A 17,233-nucleotide genomic window follows, 5' to 3' on the forward strand; every position below is an offset into this window, starting at 1 on the left:
CCACAGCACGGAGGCATTTGTGAATTCAGCAAGTGTCATGTGAGGTCAGCCTGGTGCCCGGCAGTATGTGTGCACTTAGGGACATGTGTGCCCCAGAGCAGAGGGATGTTTGAGTCTCTACACAGGCAGGACAGCGGAGTCTCCACTTTCTTCAGTCACCAGAGCTTGACAGGCTGCATTGCTGTTCAGTTGCTCGGTCATGTCGGACTCTGTGACCCACTCTTTGTGAGCCCACCAGGCTCCTCTGTCCATGGGATTCTCCAGGCAAGAATACTGGGTATTTGAACATTTGGGTATATTATTTTGAATATGACATGCCTGCAAATATGGTTTGGGGAGAAGGCATTTATCCTCTTTGGGGTTCTGTGGGCTTCCTGGATCGGTGGTTTGGTGTTGACATTGTTTTGGGGGGAAATTCTCATTGTTGCTTCAAATATTTCTTTTTCTCTATCCTGCCTTCTGATAGTCCCACTGTGCACGTGTTCCACCCTTGGTACTTCTCCCACAGCCGTTGGATACTCCATTTTGTGTTAAGTCTCTGTCCTGGCCTTGCAGTTTGCAGATTTCTACTGATAGACCCTCAAGCTCAGACACTCTTTCCACATCTACTAACATTCCCTCCAACCTACTAACAAGCCCATCAAAGGCATCCTTCATTTCTGAGACAGTGCTTTGGTCTCCGGCATTTCTTCCTAGTTCTTCCTTAGAATTCCCCTCTCCTGCTCTCATTGCCCAGCTGTTCCCGCACGTGTCTGCTTTATCCACTAGAGCCCTCAGCACAGTGATCATAGTTGATTCACCTTCCAGGTCTGACCATCCCAACATTCCTGCCGTGTCTGCGTCTGATGCTCGCTCTGTGTCTTCAAACTGTTCTTTGCCTTGTAGTATGCCTAGGAATGTTTTCTTGATATCTGGACATAGTGTACTGGGTTAAAGGAACTGTTAATAAACCTTTAGCGATGTGGTGGTGAGGTGTGGGGAGAGGGCAGCGTCCACCTCCTACGATGAGGTCTCAGTCAGTCCGTGAGCCTGTGCCTCTGGACTGTGAACCTGTTTCTCCATGTTTTTCTCCCCCATGGATGGGACAGCATGGCTAGAGTGGGCTGGATGCTGGGGATTTCCCTTCCCAGGTCAGTCAGGCTCTGAGAAGACCCCGGCTGCTTAGGCTCCAGTTAAGTCTCTCCTGAAGGCAGACCTTGTAAGAAGAACCCCACACTCTGGTGTATTTGAAAATGGTTTCTTCCTCCATTCCCCACTGAAAGCACAAAGGGAGTTTTTTCCCCATCAGTTATGTTGCAGCATTTCTCGTCCTGGCAGGCCTTATTCGCAAGGTGTCTCCATCATGAGTCTGCTCCAGAATCTTGAGCCCCGCTAGTCACTGTCCGTCTCTCCAGTCTTGGAGGCAGTGGTGCCCGTTGTCTCTCCTCTCTTCATGATGCAAGAATTTTCTTCCTATTCAGTCCTGTTGGGATGGAGTGATGACTTGAATGAGCTCCTTGAGTGAGGACCTGGAAAGCTGAAGTCCATGAAGTCCTGAAGACTCATTTTTAAAAGTTATTTAGTGTCCAGTAAGTCTGATGAAATAGGAGCTTGCTATAACTCACTTGCACACTCTGTTAAAATTAGACCGTCTTATTAGCTCAACTAAGGGGTGTGGAGAACATCCTTGCATATGTGTCCTGTAACACATTCATATACTCAGTACATGTTATTTAACACTTATTATTGGTCAACCGTGTTATTGAACAGGACAGACCTGGTTCCTAAGTGCATGGACCTTACCTTCAGGTGGAGGATCAGGATATACAGGTAAATAGAAATAAATACAAAGTAATCATAGCGAAAAGTGTAAGTGGTGTCATGTATATATTCTCCAGGTTGAGCTCCTCCTGTGGAGCATGACAGTGTCTCCCTTCTCAGGAGAGGAAAAGATGAAGAATTCTTGTCCACTGTTGGTTCTATGTGAAGACTGCTGGTGTCAGCACCAGTTCAGCCCCCTTTCCGCTCCAGGCCACTTTGACGTCCCCTCCATGTCTTTTTACAGAGATGCCCTGAGAACACTAGGGGAGGCGGCTGTGAAAACCATCTTTGTTTCAGGTGGTGGTTGGGGGCTCTGGGTAATGTCTTCCTTTTCTTCCACAGCATGTCTCCAGTCTTGCTTGACCGGAAAAGGAGGCACAGATGTGATTCTCACACACTTGGCCCTGGCCAGCCTCCTGGTTCTCTCCCCTGGCATTCCTCACACTGCCATTGCAGTTTTTGTTTTGAGGAAGCCCCTGTCCAGTCTCGGGTGTAAGCTTGTGTATTATATACAGAGAGTGGCTCGAGGCACCACCCTGTGCTCCACCTGTGTCCTAAGCACCTATCGGTCCTTCACTCTCACCCCCAGGAGAGCGGAGTGGGTGATGCTCAGAGGAAGGGCCCTCAAGGTCACTGGCCCTTCCTGTTGGGTCTGCTGGATGCTCAGTCTCTTAATGACTAACTCTGTTCCTGTGGCAGTCACTGGTCCACAGGACACAGGAAATGATACCGACAATCAAGGGAAGTGGTTCTGTTCATCAAGTCCCAAAGCAGCCATTGGCCTCCAGTGGTCCACCTCGGATGCCGTGTTTCTTACCCTCATGGGCTGGTCCAGTGGCTCCATGGTGCTTCTCCTGCTCAGACACCGCCAGAGGGTGCAGTATATTCACACCCGCACTGGGCACCACAGATGCCGCCCAGAGACCAGAGCCGCCCACACCATCCTGATGCTGGTGGTCACCTTGGTCAACTTTTACAAACTGAATTCCACTTTCAAGTTTTACACCACTATTCTTCTGGAGTCTTGTCTGTGATTGATGCAGGCCACTCTTATTCTGGCTTTGCTTCCCCACTTTTAGCCCCTTCCTCTTGATCCTTAAGGACTCTGCATCTCCTCATTTCTGCTCGTGAGTTGTTGAAATCACTGTTGAAAGGTTTGCTGCTGTTGTTCAGTCACTAAGTGGTGACTCTGTCTCTTTAAGACCCCACAGACTGCAGCATGCCAGCCTTCCTTGTCCTTCACTATCTCCCAGAGTTTGCTCAAACTCACGTCCATTGAGTCAGTGATGCCATCCAACCACCTCATCCTGTCGTCCCCTTCTCCTGCCCTCAATCTTTCCCAGCATCAGGGTCTTTTCTAATGAGTCACGTCTTCACATCAGATGGCTAAAGTATTGGAGCTTCAGCATCAGTCATTTCAGTGAATATTCAGGACTGATCTCCTTTAGGACTGACGGGTTTGATCTCCTTGCTGTCGAAGATTAAATGTATAGAAGTCAGTTTCTGTACCATCCATGATTGCTGTATTTAGTCATCTACCACTTACCGTTTTTATATTTTTTTGTTATTAAACATGCCTAACACCATACTTACGACTTTAACCATCCTCAAGTGTATAATGCAGCGGCAATCAACACACTCGCAATGCGGGCAGCCATCACCACCACCTAGACGCTTGGTATCATTAAAACAATCACTGGCCCTTCTCTCAGCCCAGACCGTCCTCTGTTCTACTCTGTCTCTACAGATTTGCCTGCTCCAGGTACTCCATGTACGCCGAGTCATAGTGCTGTTTGTCCTTCTGTAGGTGCCGTGTCTCCCTAAGCATAATGTTCTCAAGGTCGTTCCACCTTGTGGCAGATACCAAACTTCCACATTTTATGGCTGGAATCTAGTCTGTTCTACGTACACACGTTTCATCGACCTACTCAGTCACTGATGGACACTTGTGCGGTCTTGTCTGCTGGCTGTTGTGAATAGTTAACATGGGTGTGTAGGTCTGTCGCGTCCCTGGTTTCAGCTTAGTTTCATGTACACCTGGGAGACACAGCTGGGTCCTGGCTATCTGTGTGTGTGACCTTTGGAGAAATCACCAAACATTTCCACAGCTACTGCTCGATTTCTTAGTCCTACCAGCAATGCACAGGCGTCCCAGTTTCTCCACATCTTCTCCAGTATGTGCCATTTCCCAGTTGACTGTAGCCACCCTAGCAGCTGTGAGGTGCTATCTGTGGTTTTCATCAGCTCTTCCCCAACAGCTAATGATGCCGAGCACCTTTTCAAGTATTTGCTGGCTGTTTGTCTGTCTTTGGAGAAATGTCATTTTTCAAGTCCTTGCACATTTTTGTATGGGGTTGTTTTTGTTGTTCGTTTGGGGGAGTATTTTATACATTCTGAATGTTGAATCCTTTCCAGTGTCAGATTGGCAAGTATTTTCTCCCAGTCTGCAGTGTTAGGTTGCTGCTCTCCGCAGGGGGCAGCTCTTGGAGACCCGCAAGTTAGTCTGCAGCTGGGGCTGTGTGGCATGCTACAGGTAAAGGGGGTCTGACTGGAGCTCCAACTACATCCATCCATTTCTAGCACCTCGCTTAATTCTCATTTTTTAAACAATCATTTTTTGTCTTTATAATGATTGAAGTTATGTGTGCTCGGTCGCTCAGTAGTGTCCAACTCTTTGCAACCCCCTGGACCATAGCCCACCAGGCTCCTGTGTCCATGGACTTCTCCAGACAAGAACACTGGAATGGGCTGCCATTCCCTTCTCCAGAGGATCTTCCCCACCTAGGGATCAAACCCTGGCCCCCTGCATCACAGGCAGATTCTTTGCCTGAGCTACAGGGACATCTGTAGGGTCCCCCCACCACATACGAACTAGCACCAAATGGTTCCTAGCCAGAGTGCAATCTCCAAAATTCTCCAGTGGAGGGGTTTGTGAGGAAACTGGATCTGGGGGAGGTTGGACAAACGTTGAGCAGAGACAGTAGGGGGCGGGTCCTCCTCTCTACAGTTTCCTGTGCTGGAAAGCGTCAGTTAAAACTGTATTTTAAGGAACACATTAAACAGTACTCAGGGAAACTCTTAAGTGATCAAACAAAAGTAAAATAAGCTGGAAGAAATAAAGAATTAGCCCAGGGGGCCTCCCTGGTGCTCAGCAGTAAAAAATCCGCCCACGAATGCAGGCGACGCAAGAGATGCAGGTTCAATCCCTGTGTCAGGAAGATACCCTGGAGGAAGGCATGGCAACCCACTCCAGTATCCTTGCCTGGATGAGAATCCCATGGACAGACTAGCCTGGTGGGCTACAGCCTGTGGGGTCGCAAACGGTCAGACACGACTGGACAACTGACCAGAGGAGAATAAAGTAAGAAGACACGCTCAATAGGGAATTTGAAGACGGCAAAAGAAACGTGTTTTTGGTGAAAAGCCTCTGGGATACCTACCTTCATCCTACCATCGGGGTTTGGGGGGACCAAGGGGCTTCATGTGTGGGGTCCAGGGCCTGTGGGGGGGGGGGGTGTGGTTAGGGACCATGGCAGGTTCAGGGGAGGGCAGGTGAGTATGGGCGGTGTTGATGTGGGGGCCCTGGGGACAGGAAGCGTGTCCTGCCAGTCTACACTCACCGGAACCCCGCCCCGCTCCCCCGCAGACCACCTCCGGCCAACCTCCCGGAGCAAGTTCCCTGGGTCTCCACCCTCCCTGGGGCAGCGGGGTGGCCCCTCTTCCATCCGTCCCGGCACCGGGCGCGGAGATAGCTGTAGTGTCGAGGACCCGCCAGTCCCCCAGACGTCAGAGGGTGGTCCAGCGGGGCAGCCCGGGCGTCCGTGCAGGCCCTCCGGAACCCTGGAGGTCTGTCCTGCCCTCACCCAGAGGGGAGGCACCTCCTGGGAAAGGACGTGGGCCAGCTGATCTCGGGGCACCCGGCCCACGGGTCCCCGAAGCCAGAGCCAGTTGAGAGAACAGCTGCAGGAGCACCCCACAGTGGGACCTAGCCCCTCGAGTGCGGTGGGGTTCTCCCTGAAGCCCAGTCACCCGGGCGCTCTTTCTGGGGGCCCAGGGCCCTGCGCCCCACGTGGCGGGTGTGCATGTGTGCACACACGGAGTCCTCACCAACAACCCACAAGTCCAGCCCCGCTCTCGACACCGTCCACGCCCCACCTCCATCAGCTCTCCAGACGGCCAGGGGGCCGCAGCCCAACGACCCACGGAGCCCCTCCCACCCCCGACACAGAACCCCCCCCCACGGCACCCGGAGTCAGGGAAATCGAGGCTCCCCCCTGCCCCTAAGAGGCAGATGGACTGCAAGCCCCGGGCCCCTGGGGGAAGGGGCCACAGGACCCATGAGTGGGACTGGGGGGCTCCATGCCCGTGAGAATCGCCATTTATTCCCGAAGTTGCCAAAATCATCACCGAGGATTCACCGAGGGGTGCGTGAGGGGAGGAGGCGGCTCAAACACTGATTGAGGGCCAGAGGCTGGGGGAGGGGAACTGGCGGGGGCCCCCCGCTGCCCCTCCCCCTTCTAATGCCGTGGGAAGGGTCCTCCTCCGGCCAGCACCCTCCCCAGCCGCGTCCAGTTTCTCTCAGGGAGGCGGGCGGGGGACACAGGAAGAGGCTGTAGTGTGAGTGGGCCCCAGGAGGGGGAAGGGCGCTGGGGGGGGGGGCAGGGTCCCCCGATTCACATGCACTCACAACACTGGTCTCCCAGGGAGCAGAATGGGGGAGGCCCCTCCCGCCCCGGATTATAGGAGGAAGGGGTTAGTGTTGGGGGCCGGGGGTCCCGGAGGCATCATAGGGGGCAGGCCAGGGCCCCCGCCGAGGGGAGAGATGTACGTGGACGGCGCTCCGGCGACTGGGGGCACGGGGCTGATCCGTAGCTGGTTCAGGGTGAGCGTCGCGGGGGGCGCAGGCTGGAAGGGGTTGGTGATGGAGGGGCCGGTGGCCGGGGCTCCTGCGGGGAGGAGGGCGAGGCAGTCAGGGGTCTGCCCGCGCCCCCGCGCCCCCCAGTCCCCGCAGCTACACTCACCGCTTGGCAAGAAAGGATTGGAGGCCTTGGCCCCGGGCACCGCGGGGCCCGGCCGGCTCACCAGCGAGTCCAGGTCCACCAGAGCCGCGTTGGGGCCCAGAAAAGACTCTGGCGTCTTGCGCGTGGGCGGCGTGGGGGTCGGAGCGGCCGCGGGCGGGGGGCTCCCCACAGCCTCAGCCAGAGAGCCCCCGACCCCGCTCATGTCGAAGGCGCCAGGGCTGCGGGCGGGCACCTCTCCGGCAAGCAGCTCCAGCTCCCCTGAAGGGGCCGCAGAAGGGCTCAGGGGAGACCCTGAGACGCAGGGCCCGGGAGAGGGGCCCCGAGCCACCCGCGGTGGGCGTGGCCCAGGGGCCAGGCCTCCCCCTCAGGGGCGAGGAGGTGCAGGCCCAGCAGCGCGGACAGCTCCCAGGAGACCGGCACACACGTGGGGACCACCGGGGTGGGGCCAGGTGGACAGACTACCCTTCACGGGGCCTGGTTTTGTTTTTTTAAAGATAGCAGAACCCCAGCTATGTTGGGGAAAAGGCACAAAAAAAGCTGCAGAGAGGCGGAAGGACGAGCCCTGGGCCTGCTGCCTCCAAGTGAGCGTTGCTCGGACGTGGACAGAGCACAGGGGTCTCCCAGGAGCGAGGCCCACAGGCCAGGCCAGTGGGCAGCACGCCCGCCGTACGCAGAAACCCCAGCAGGCAGGTGAGGAGGGGGGCGCGGTTCCCCACCAAACCTGCCATCACGTCAAAGGACACGTGCTCGTCTCTGAACACCGGCGGGTGACCGTGCAATGGACGCCCAGCGCGGGCGGGGTGGGGGCTCACCTGTGCTGCTCCCAGAGGCCGGCAGGGCCGTGCGCAGGCGGTCGAAGTCAGAGAACTCGTCGGCCTCCGTGTCAAAGCCCCCAACCACTGCGTGGGGGTCAAGATGGCACTCAGCTTCCCTAGGACCCAGGACACCGGACCCCTCACACACCCAGGGGTCTGCCCCCGCCCCCCCCGAAGCCCCCCTCCACTTACCTGCAGTGCCATTGGTGCTGGGCTTGGCAGGGGACCCCCCCCAGGGGTCTGAGAAGGCCGGAGCTGGGGCCCAGGGGTCAGAGGCCGGGGGTCCGCTAACTGGGGCCCCACCTGGGGTCAGAAGGAGGCGTGTGAGGCGCCGGCACTCCCCTCTGCCCACCCTAAGCCAGGCGTCCCTGCGGCCGCGGGCCCGGCCCCTCCCACCTAGCCCCCATTACCCCATCCCAGAGGCCACCTCCACCCCCACAGCTACCAGTCCCCCACCCCCAGGGCTGCATACTGGGGGCAGGGGGTCTCACCATCAGAGCCCCCCCACGGGTCGGGTGCTGGTCCTTCTCCAGCCGCAGGGGCCTGGGTCCCCCCCCAAGGGTCAGCTGGGGGCCCTGCAGGGGCAGCAGGCCTCCAAGGGTCCCCAGAGGCCGGGGTAGGGGCTGGACCCCCCCAAGGATCAGCAGCCTGAGGGACAGGAGGTCCCCCCCAAGGGTCCGAGGCGGGGGCAGCTGTGGGGAGGGCAGCAGCCATGGACACAGGGGCCCCCCAGGGATCAGTGGCAGGAGCAGCAGCCGGGGCCGTGAAGACGTCAGCAAGATCCATGAGGGATGACTGCAGGAGAAAAGAAAGCGAGGGGTGAGGGGACTCCGGACCCAGAGGGCACCCCGTGGGGAGGGTAGAAAAAAGTACCCAGAAGGAGGAGGGGACCCCAGACTTCGAGAGGGGACCCTGGGGGATAGAGAGGGGATCCGGAGGTAGAGAGAAGTGCCCAGAACAAGAAGAGGGGTGGAGATGACCCCAGATCAGACCTAAAAATAAAGGACACCCTTTCTCTTTAGCAGGAGGAGAAGGGGGGAGGGAGGCGGCCCACCAGGAGGCTGAGCTTCCGCGGACTAGAGGGAAGTGGGGGCGGACGCCGCCGCCGGCTGCTCTGACAGGCTCTGCTCTGCCCGCCGCCTCCCCACCCCACACGGCCCCCAGCCCTCCTTCCTCGGGGCCCCGCCATCGCTCTCGTCACAGCCGTCAGCAGGCCCCCACACAGACACACCGTTCCCCACCAACCCAGACCGCCAACCAGCCCTGCAGAACTGAGGACCAAGGCCAAAGCCGCCCTGGGCCATGTCCTCGCCGGGCCGACCCAGGCCCCCTTGCCCCGCCCCAGTTCATGGGCTCCGGGCAGCATAGCAGTGCACACACCAATCCCGATCCCGGGCTGTCCCTGGGCTGAGCCAGATCCCCCTGGATGCGGAGGGGGCCCCTAGTTATGCCCCCCCTCCCAGGAGCAGGGAGCTGTGTGCACACTGAAGTCACCTTTGGCCAAAGCTGGCCTAGGGCCACACTCACCTCCTCCTGGCCTGCCGTCTCCCTCTTGCTCTCCTCTATGGCCATCTGCAGGCGCAGGTCGTCCCCACGGCGGATCCGCTCCTCCTGATCCACCCGGAGCGGCAGGCGGGGAGGGGTCAGACTCTGGGTGACTGGACTCTCACTGCACCCCCTCCCCCAGAAATGCATGGCCCCAGAAGCCCCCACCCAGACAAGGCGACTGAAAATTACAATGGGATGTGGACAAAGGTGCGATGTGAAGGGACACGGGGGCGGAGCGAGGTCGGAGTCAGGGTGCTGTGCGGGGACAGGGGCGCCTGACACAGGGGTCTCCTCCCACGGGGTGGGTGCTGGCGGTGGCGAGCAGGGCACCCTCAGCCCAGAGCAGCTACACACGCCGTGGGGTGGGGGTGGGGCACGGTCTGAGCCGGTCTGACAAGGGGTCCCACAGAAGCTGCAGTGGGAGTGTGGGGGCGGGGACCTAGGAAGGGTCTTAGGTGAGCCTGGTGGTCGGGGAAGCTGCTCTGACCTTATCGTGCTCCTCGCGGCTCAAACTAAGGGCCAGCTGGAGCTGGGCGTCATCCTCGGGGCCGCAGGACGGGGGCTGGGGGAGAGAGAGCGTGAGGGGGCGGGGCCAGGGAGAGAGAGCGTGAGGGGGCGGGGTCAGAGAGGAGGCGGAGCCGCGGAAACCGTGTGAAGGGCGGGGCCGGGAAGTGTGAGGGGCGGGGTCAGGTGGTAGGCGGGGCCGGGGAGGCGGGGAGAGAGCCTGAACATGCACACACAGGAGGAGGGAAGACAGCCGGGCCAGACCGAGCACGAGACACAGAGTCAGGGCCCCGACCTGGTGAAGAACAGCAGAGACAAGCTGGGGTGGGGCCAGTCCTCCAGAGAGGAGGAGGGTGGAGAGGGAGAGCTGGAGGGGTGGAGGCGAGGCGTGGAGATGGAAACAGAGCGGACTCAGACCCGCGCCTGCGACCCCACAGCAGCGCACCGGTACCTGGTCGGCCTCCTCCTTGCTCATGGCCAGCGCCAGCTGCAGCTGCAGCTCCTCCTCCCCGCTGCTCTGTGGCCAGGCCTGCTCCGCCTCGGGCGGGGGCCCGGAGCCCACGGCTGCGGAGGAAGCTGAGGGAACATAGCCGCTGAGACCCCGAGAAGATGGGACCCAACAGAGGGCAGAGTCTGAGACGCTCCCGTGCCCCAGTGGGATGCAGACTCCGTGGCTGAGGAACAGTGAGGCGACCCCACCTGGAGGAACGACCGGGGCGCGGAGGGACGGCCCTGAGGGCCTGGGCAAAAGTCAGCTGGTGAGGGGCAGGGCCCTGAGGACCTCTGAGCCAGAGGCCTAAGCTCCTGCTCTCGGTTGAGGGATGAATGGCCTCCTCCCCCTTCTCCAGGGCTGGAAAGCTCCCGATGGCTCCCACTGGGGAGCCAGGGGTCTCGGGCTCCAGGGCTGGGCCCGGGGCTAGATGCTGGGAGGGGACAGCCTGCACAGCTGGCCCCCACCCCGCTCTAGGCACCAGGGGTGAGTGAGCAAAGGCTGGAGAGAAAACGCGGGTGAAGACCAAAGGGAGCAGCAGCCTTCCCCTGCAGCCCCTGCCCCCAGCATTGCACTGCTCCACTCTGACCATGGTCAGCAGAGAAACCCCTGGCCGTCCGCTGGCGTCTCGCTGTGATCCCAGCCCGCAGTGACCCCCGCTCACCTGTGGCAGTCTGCGCCAGCTTCTCCTTGGTTTTGAGTGCGTGAGCACGCTCCTCCCGCAGCCGGTCCTCGTCACGCAGCAGGGCCACCAGCTGCCTGGCCTTCTCACGCACATTCACACCCTGGTCCTTGCCATCGCGGTCCACGTACTGGAAGTCCTTCAGCGTCTGCACAGCGTACATGTTCTCCTTGCACTGCTGTGACACGCGCTCCGAGCCCGTCTTGATGAGGTACTCCATCAGTGTCATGGCCTGCAGGGGCATCGCCTCGTCACCCAGGGCCCAGCAGCACCAGTGCCCCCAGCGGGACCTGGAGAACAGCCCCCCGGGCAGCAGGAGCCGAGCCCCAAGAACAGAGCGCACCAGCTAGCCCACAGAAGCATCGAAGCAGGCAAACCCAGAGCCCGGACTTGGGGGACGAAGATGCTGTGAACAAGGTGGGTGATGACGGCACAGCACGGCGCCCCTGGGTGACAAGGACGAACCGCAGTGCGTGCGACCTCCGTCTGTCTCAAGGCACAGCGGGCGGAAATGCAGGCCTGGCCCGCAGCCCACGCAGGTGTCCCTGCACAGCACAGACCTGCTGTTTCGAAAAAACGAAGACAAAGGCCACATGGCTGGACCCGGAAGGTCACACTCAGGTGCTCAGTGCATACCAGGAGCCTAGCAAGTGTCGTCTGAAGCAGGGACTCCACACCCGCCTGGCACGACTGGAGGACCACGGCCTCAGAGGGAGGGAGAAACAGCCTTTGGGATCTTCTCATTTTATGACATGGGGACACACTTCCTTCCCAACAAGTCAGATGGGAATACCCTGCAGCCCACACCCTGGGCGAGGCCTCTGAGAGCGAGAGAGGGCTGGGTCCGTCCAGGCCCTGCAGGAGGCCCCAGCCACAGTCCTCAGGCAGAGGGCACACGCAGTCTGCAGGTGACGCCCGGGCCTCCCAGACCCACTGCACTGCCCTGGGCTACCACGTCAGCAGAGGGGCCAGCCCAGGGCCACGCTGGAATTCACCCAGGTCACGTCTCCACTGCCTTCCCGGGAGCCCAGCTAAGGTCTGGCACGGCTCCCAGAGGTGTGTCGATATGGTTACCAGGTTGCCGGAGGTTAGTCTTTAACTGACCCAGAGGTGTTTACACCTCGCACCGCATGGGGACCACAGGCTCCTGACCCCCTGGGCCAGCCGCACCCTGGGGTTCAGCGGCTTCCCGAGGTCACACCCACACATGACAACAGTCCCCGAGGGAAGGGGATGCCAACACCATGCTCCGGGGGCCCGCACACCAGGCAACCACCGCAGCCCAGTCCAGAAGCAGCCCTGGCATCAGCCTCAAAACGCGCATCTCAGGGCTCTGAGCACTTGAGAATTGCGTGTGTGAGCACAGGAACGACCTAACCCCTAGGGGAGGGACATGTGTGAGCTCCATGCAGCCGCCACACCTCACCCTCCGCACAGGAAGCGGGCATCAGTGACCGCAGCCCCGGGAGTCTCCGTCACTACCTCAGGTGCCGTGTCCCTGGGAGACGAGCTACCTATCCCCACCCCGGGCACACAGAGGGGCCAGCGGGCTGCCCCAGGGGTCCCAGCCATGGGCACACGCCAACAGGGCTCAGCAGGTCGCCCCGCAGGGGCCAGGGTCCCATCCTGAGTGCAGCCCACGCAGGCCACACGCCGACAGCGCTTCCCTCACACCAAGCGCGGCTGGAGCCACAGCTGGTGGGCTTCGCTGCAAACCTGCACGCCTCCACCCGGTGCGGGGGCAGCCCTGGAGAAAGTGCCTCCACCGCCCTCACCCACAGCTCAGTCACCAGGCCACGTCCCTCCCGTCCCTCCCCAACAAGTGCCTCAGGCGATCAGTGAGCCGATCGGGGCATGGCAGGGAGCCAGCAGCCCCGCAGCCTCCCTGGGCCGGGTGGCCGGGCCAGCGCGGGCTCCGGGCCATGAGACCAGCGCCTCCCTGTGCTGCCCACCCCACATAGAGCAGAACCTTGACCACTCAAGTTCACGGATGGGACTCCTCGGCACTCCTGGGCCCAGGAGTCCACTATCCAGAGTTGGCCTCAGCCCAGCCCTGGCCACTCCTGGACCCGCCCTGGGACACCAGGCCCCAGGCCCCCAGAGCAGCAGCGAGACGGGAGACGGCCGTGTGCAACCGAGTCCCCCTCCCCCGAAGCCTGGGGTCTGTCCGTCTCTCTGTGCACTGAATAGGGGCGCGCGTGCACAGCACAGGGTCAGGGCACGAGCGTGGGCCCAGAAATCCCGGTTCTGGAAAATGGCAAGCGCAACTGGACAGTCATCCCCGCCATGTGTGCAAGAGCAGACGGTGCAAGCCACTTAAAAATCACCATCAGGTAGCCAGTTATGTCCCCCGTCATCAGCCCGAACTTAAACACTTGGGAGTGTGGGGTTTTTAAAAGTAACAAATCTTTGTTCTCTTAATAGGGAATGATCCCTAAAACCCAGACTCGTTTTCCTTTTTAAAAGCAGGAAATGACTTACAGTAAAACTCTCATGCAGCTCTGAGTTCTGGAAATCAGACGTAGCTGCGTGAGCACCACCGCAGCAAAGAAACGGAGCCGTCCCACGACCCCCACTCTCCCTGGGGCTACTACCCCTGCCTGGAGCCCCATGCACAGAGGACCCCGGGGATGACAGGAGGTGCGGAGGGGGCTGGGCTCGCGGCACATGAGAGTGGACATGGAACATCCACGTAGGCCTTGAGAGCAGACCAGCCTAGAACCTGCCCCTTCTTCAAAGTTCACAAGACTTGGGGCTCCCCTGATGGCACAGGGGATAAGAATCCAGCTGCCAATGCAGGAGACACGGTTCCATCCCTGGTCCAGGTGGCATGTGGTCCATCCCACACGCTGCAGAGCAACTAAGCCCAAGCGCCACAAGCACGAGCCTAAATGTCCCAGAGCCCATGCTCCGCGACAAAAGCAGCCACTGCGGCCCAGCACTACCTCAAACAATGGCCCTAACTCCACAAGGAGAAAACACCACGGAACTAAGAATTCTTAAAATCGTTATGTTTGTTGCCTTCACTGAAAAGACACAGAACTCCAGTTCCTCCCGGAAACTGGGAAAGTGGGCCTGCCTCCAGGTGCCCCCCGGTCAGCCGCCCCCCTTGCCCAGCGGGCCCCCCCCACACACTGACCTTGTAGACGTGCCGCCAGTTCTTGCCGTGGTCATTGAGCCGCTTCCAGATCATGCTCATGATCTCGGAGAAGGCGACCACATTGTAGGTGAGGTCAGCGATCTCGGACATGAGCGAGCTGGACGGGCCCCAGGGGTCGTTGCTCGTGGCCTCACGCACCTTGATCTCGGCCTCCGAGTAGTTGTGGACGATGTTCTTCACCTGGCGCCGCAGCGAGGAGGTCGACATGGTGGCGGGGGGTGGTGGCGGGGGGTGGGGACGGGCCCCCGGGCGAGCAGAGCCGGGCAACAGGACGGGGGAGGCAGCGTGGCAGCAACTGGCGGGTCACCGCATCTGGGGGGTGGAGAGGACCTTCAGAACCAGGCGTGGGGCCTGCAGCCGCCTGGCCCTTGAGGCGCAGGACGGGGTTCCTGCCGCAACCAGTCTCTGCCTGAGTCACCCCACTGTCTCTCAGTTCCTCAATCATGCCCAGCACCTTCCTGCTCTGGTGGCAGAGCGTGCAGGGGGCCAAGGGCCCTTGGGGCACACCCCAGCTAACACTTCCTAGCTGGCACCTCTGGAGCCTCAGTTTTCTCCTCTGTAAGATGGGGCCTCTATCCGGAGTCTAGACACCGAAAGGGAAGCTGGGGGTCAGGACGCGCGCTGTCCCCGTGGGTGGGTCCTGAGACAGCCACCCCGTTCCTCCTCCCGTCCTCCACTAGGCTCAGCAGGAACCTCCAGCCCGACCCACCCCCACACCAGGGCTTGTCCTCGTGATTTCCTAAGCATGTCTGACTCGGGCTGGCCGCCCCCAGAGCCCGTGGGGGCAGCAACCATGTAGCTCTGGACGGACAAGGCTTTTCCCGGCAGAAGAGCTGGCCCGGAAGAGCCACTCAGTAAACGGAGCAGGAAGGAAGGGAAGAGGGGGCAGGCAGGAGAGACCTCCAGCGCAGGTGGGGGCAGAAACGGGGCACACGGAGGAGGCCGAGAAAGGGAGAGGGCCAGGAGGTGGGGAGGGGGACGTGGTGTCCCGCCGGGGGGAGATAAGGAAGAGTGCAGCCCCCTGGCTGGGCCCCGGAGGTGTGCCCGGCACTCAGGGAGCACGGGACACGCGTGATCTCATCTGACACCGACACTGGGTTCTAACAGGAGGAGACGGGTCACAGAGCTTAAGCGCCCGGCCAAGGTCACACACTAGGCAGGCGGTGCAGGCTCCGTCCCAGGCCACCTCAGGCTCCAAAACAGGTCCCTTTAACTTAACCTCTGCTGAGGGGAGGGTGACGAGAAGAAACAGAAGAGGGGACGGGGATCCGTGAACCCTCCGCAGCCTCGCACCGGGTCACGCCTGCGCCTCTGCTCCACCGCACAGACCATGCATGACTTGCAGACGCCTCACAGGGAGGAAGCCAGGCCCGGGCCTCCCCCGGGGCAGCCGGGTCCCAGAGCAGGCTCTGACCATCGCCCGCAGCCTCTCCTGTGGAGGCCTCCTACCACCTGAGTCCCTGCCCCAAACGCAGGGGAGCCAGACACGCGGAGACGGCTGTGAACGGCTGGAGAGAGATGGCCAGGGCTAGAGATAGGCCCAGCCAGACACACGAAGACACAGCGCTTGTGTGCGACACAGAGCAGGGGCCTTTGAGAGGAAAGGAGAGAGAGAGGAGAGAAACACAGAGAAACCTGGGCAAAGACACAGCGACAGATAAAGAAACGAGAGCGGAGTGAAGCAGGGAGGCAAAGAGAGAACACAGAGGCCCAGAAACAGGCTAAGCTGGGACTGGGAAATCAGACAAGAAAAGGGAAAGAACAACGAAACTTGGGTCCAAATTCTGGCCTCCCTGGGATTCAGTTTGCTCAACTGTGAAATAAAGGAAAGGATTTCCAGCTGCCGGGTTTGTTGATTAAATACAATGGGAACATAAAGTACTCAACTCCCAGATCCACAGATAATAAGAGCTCAATAACACTGGCTGGTTTTCATCATCAGAAAAAAAACATTTTCGAAAGAAGATGTGCTATCTTAACACAGTGTTTATACTAAAGGACGTTAGAAGAAAAACTCAACACAGCACAACTAAGACTTCATGGGTACGTCTAAGGAGACTAGGTTTTTCACAATTGGCTGACCCAAACAAAATTACGAGATTAAATAAAAGACAAATGATATGGCAAAATTCTCCAAAAGTTACTCAGATATCAAACGATATCAAACCTTAACCGTGTGGAACAGAAAATCTACAAGTACTAATGGGAACCAGAGCTCCCAGCAGCTAAGGACAGGCTATGGGCGAGGAGCAGCATCACCTCCGTTATGAGGCAGGGCTGCCCTACTATTTTAAAGACTAAGGAACTGTCTGGTCAGCTTATAAATATTACAGGGTGGCACAAAGTGGGCCTCTCACTGCAGAGTCGGGCTCTTCACGCCTCACTCATTAACCTGGAAGGAAGGCCAGATCCCAGACCAAGCGACAGACCCGCCGAGAGGGACTCGGGGCTGGAAGAGACGAGCACCAGGACAAACATGACACGGGAGGACGGCGGGGAGAGAGGCACAGACCGGAGACACTGGCATTAGTTCTGACCCTCCGACGCCGACACGTGACAGAAAAGCACAAGACCGGTACAGACACACAGGGACGAGCGCTCTGTAGAAACGCCGAGACACACACGGACACGAGCACCGGCGAGGCCCAGGCGGGGCCCGCGGGAGGCAAACGCGGGAGGGCGGAGAGCCGCGGGCGGTCCAGGCCGGGCGGGCGCAGACACACGAAAGCCGCGGAGCTGCCAGAGCGCGACCGCCCGCCCCCCGCTCCCCGCCCGCGCTCACCTCGGGCCACTCACGCCGCGCTCTGGGGGCTCATGGCGGGCAGCCCCCTGCCCCCGCTCGGCCTCGGTGTCACGGGGCGCGTGCCGGGCCTCGGGCGGCGGACGCGGAGCCGCGCTCGGGCGCACGCGCGGACGCACGGAGGGCCGCACGTCGACGGCCCCGCCGCCCCGCCGCCCGGGAGGGGCGCGGAGAGCCGGGCGGGGGAGGGGAGCCGCCGAGCGGACGGGAAGCAACAGAAGAAGGCGACGGACCGGAAGCGGAAGTGACCCCCCGACCCACCCGGCCGTCCTGCCTGCGGCGAGTCTGCGCAATCGCCACTTCCTAGCCCCGCCCTCGCGTGTCGTCATTTCCGGCGCGCGGGCGCCATGGCCGGGTACCTTTTGCCTCATTTCCGCCCGCCGCCGCTAGCCGACATAGGGGCGGGACGCAGG

General features: G+C 60.2%; 1 protein-coding gene and 1 pseudogene across 3 annotated transcripts; one reads left to right on the plus strand and one right to left on the minus strand.

Annotated features, from left to right (window-relative positions):
* Window positions 1-1,798: 1,798 nt before the first annotated feature.
* LOC147354599 (vomeronasal type-1 receptor 4-like) lies at window positions 1,799-3,145 on the plus strand (annotated as a pseudogene).
* Window positions 3,146-6,160: 3,015 nt separating this feature from the next.
* EPN1 (epsin 1) lies at window positions 6,161-17,046 on the minus strand. 3 transcript variants are annotated; one of them, XM_086354388.1, is made up of 11 exons: window positions 16,803-17,046; window positions 14,000-14,332; window positions 10,843-11,092; window positions 10,140-10,264; window positions 9,672-9,746; window positions 9,164-9,247; window positions 8,128-8,431; window positions 7,829-7,939; window positions 7,634-7,720; window positions 6,822-7,079; window positions 6,161-6,746 (listed from the first exon to the last, which is right to left on the minus strand). In XM_086354388.1, exons 2-11 carry the CDS (start codon window positions 14,225-14,227, stop codon window positions 6,538-6,540), a joined length of 1,731 nt encoding a protein of 576 aa, XP_086210514.1. In that variant the 5' UTR covers window positions 14,228-14,332; window positions 16,803-17,046; the 3' UTR covers window positions 6,161-6,537. The 3 variants fall into 3 exon arrangements, with proteins under 3 accessions (XP_086210514.1, XP_086210513.1, XP_086210515.1); XM_086354387.1 differs by having other exon boundaries at window positions 10,134-10,264; XM_086354389.1 differs by lacking the exon at window positions 9,672-9,746.
* Between the last annotated feature and the right edge of the window lie 187 nt (window positions 17,047-17,233).

This window comes from Bos grunniens, chromosome 18, assembly GCF_055505025.1.
Source record: "Bos grunniens cultivar Pamir isolate PY7600 chromosome 18, Bosgru_T2T1.0, whole genome shotgun sequence".
Taxonomy (NCBI): domain Eukaryota; kingdom Metazoa; phylum Chordata; class Mammalia; order Artiodactyla; family Bovidae; genus Bos; species Bos grunniens.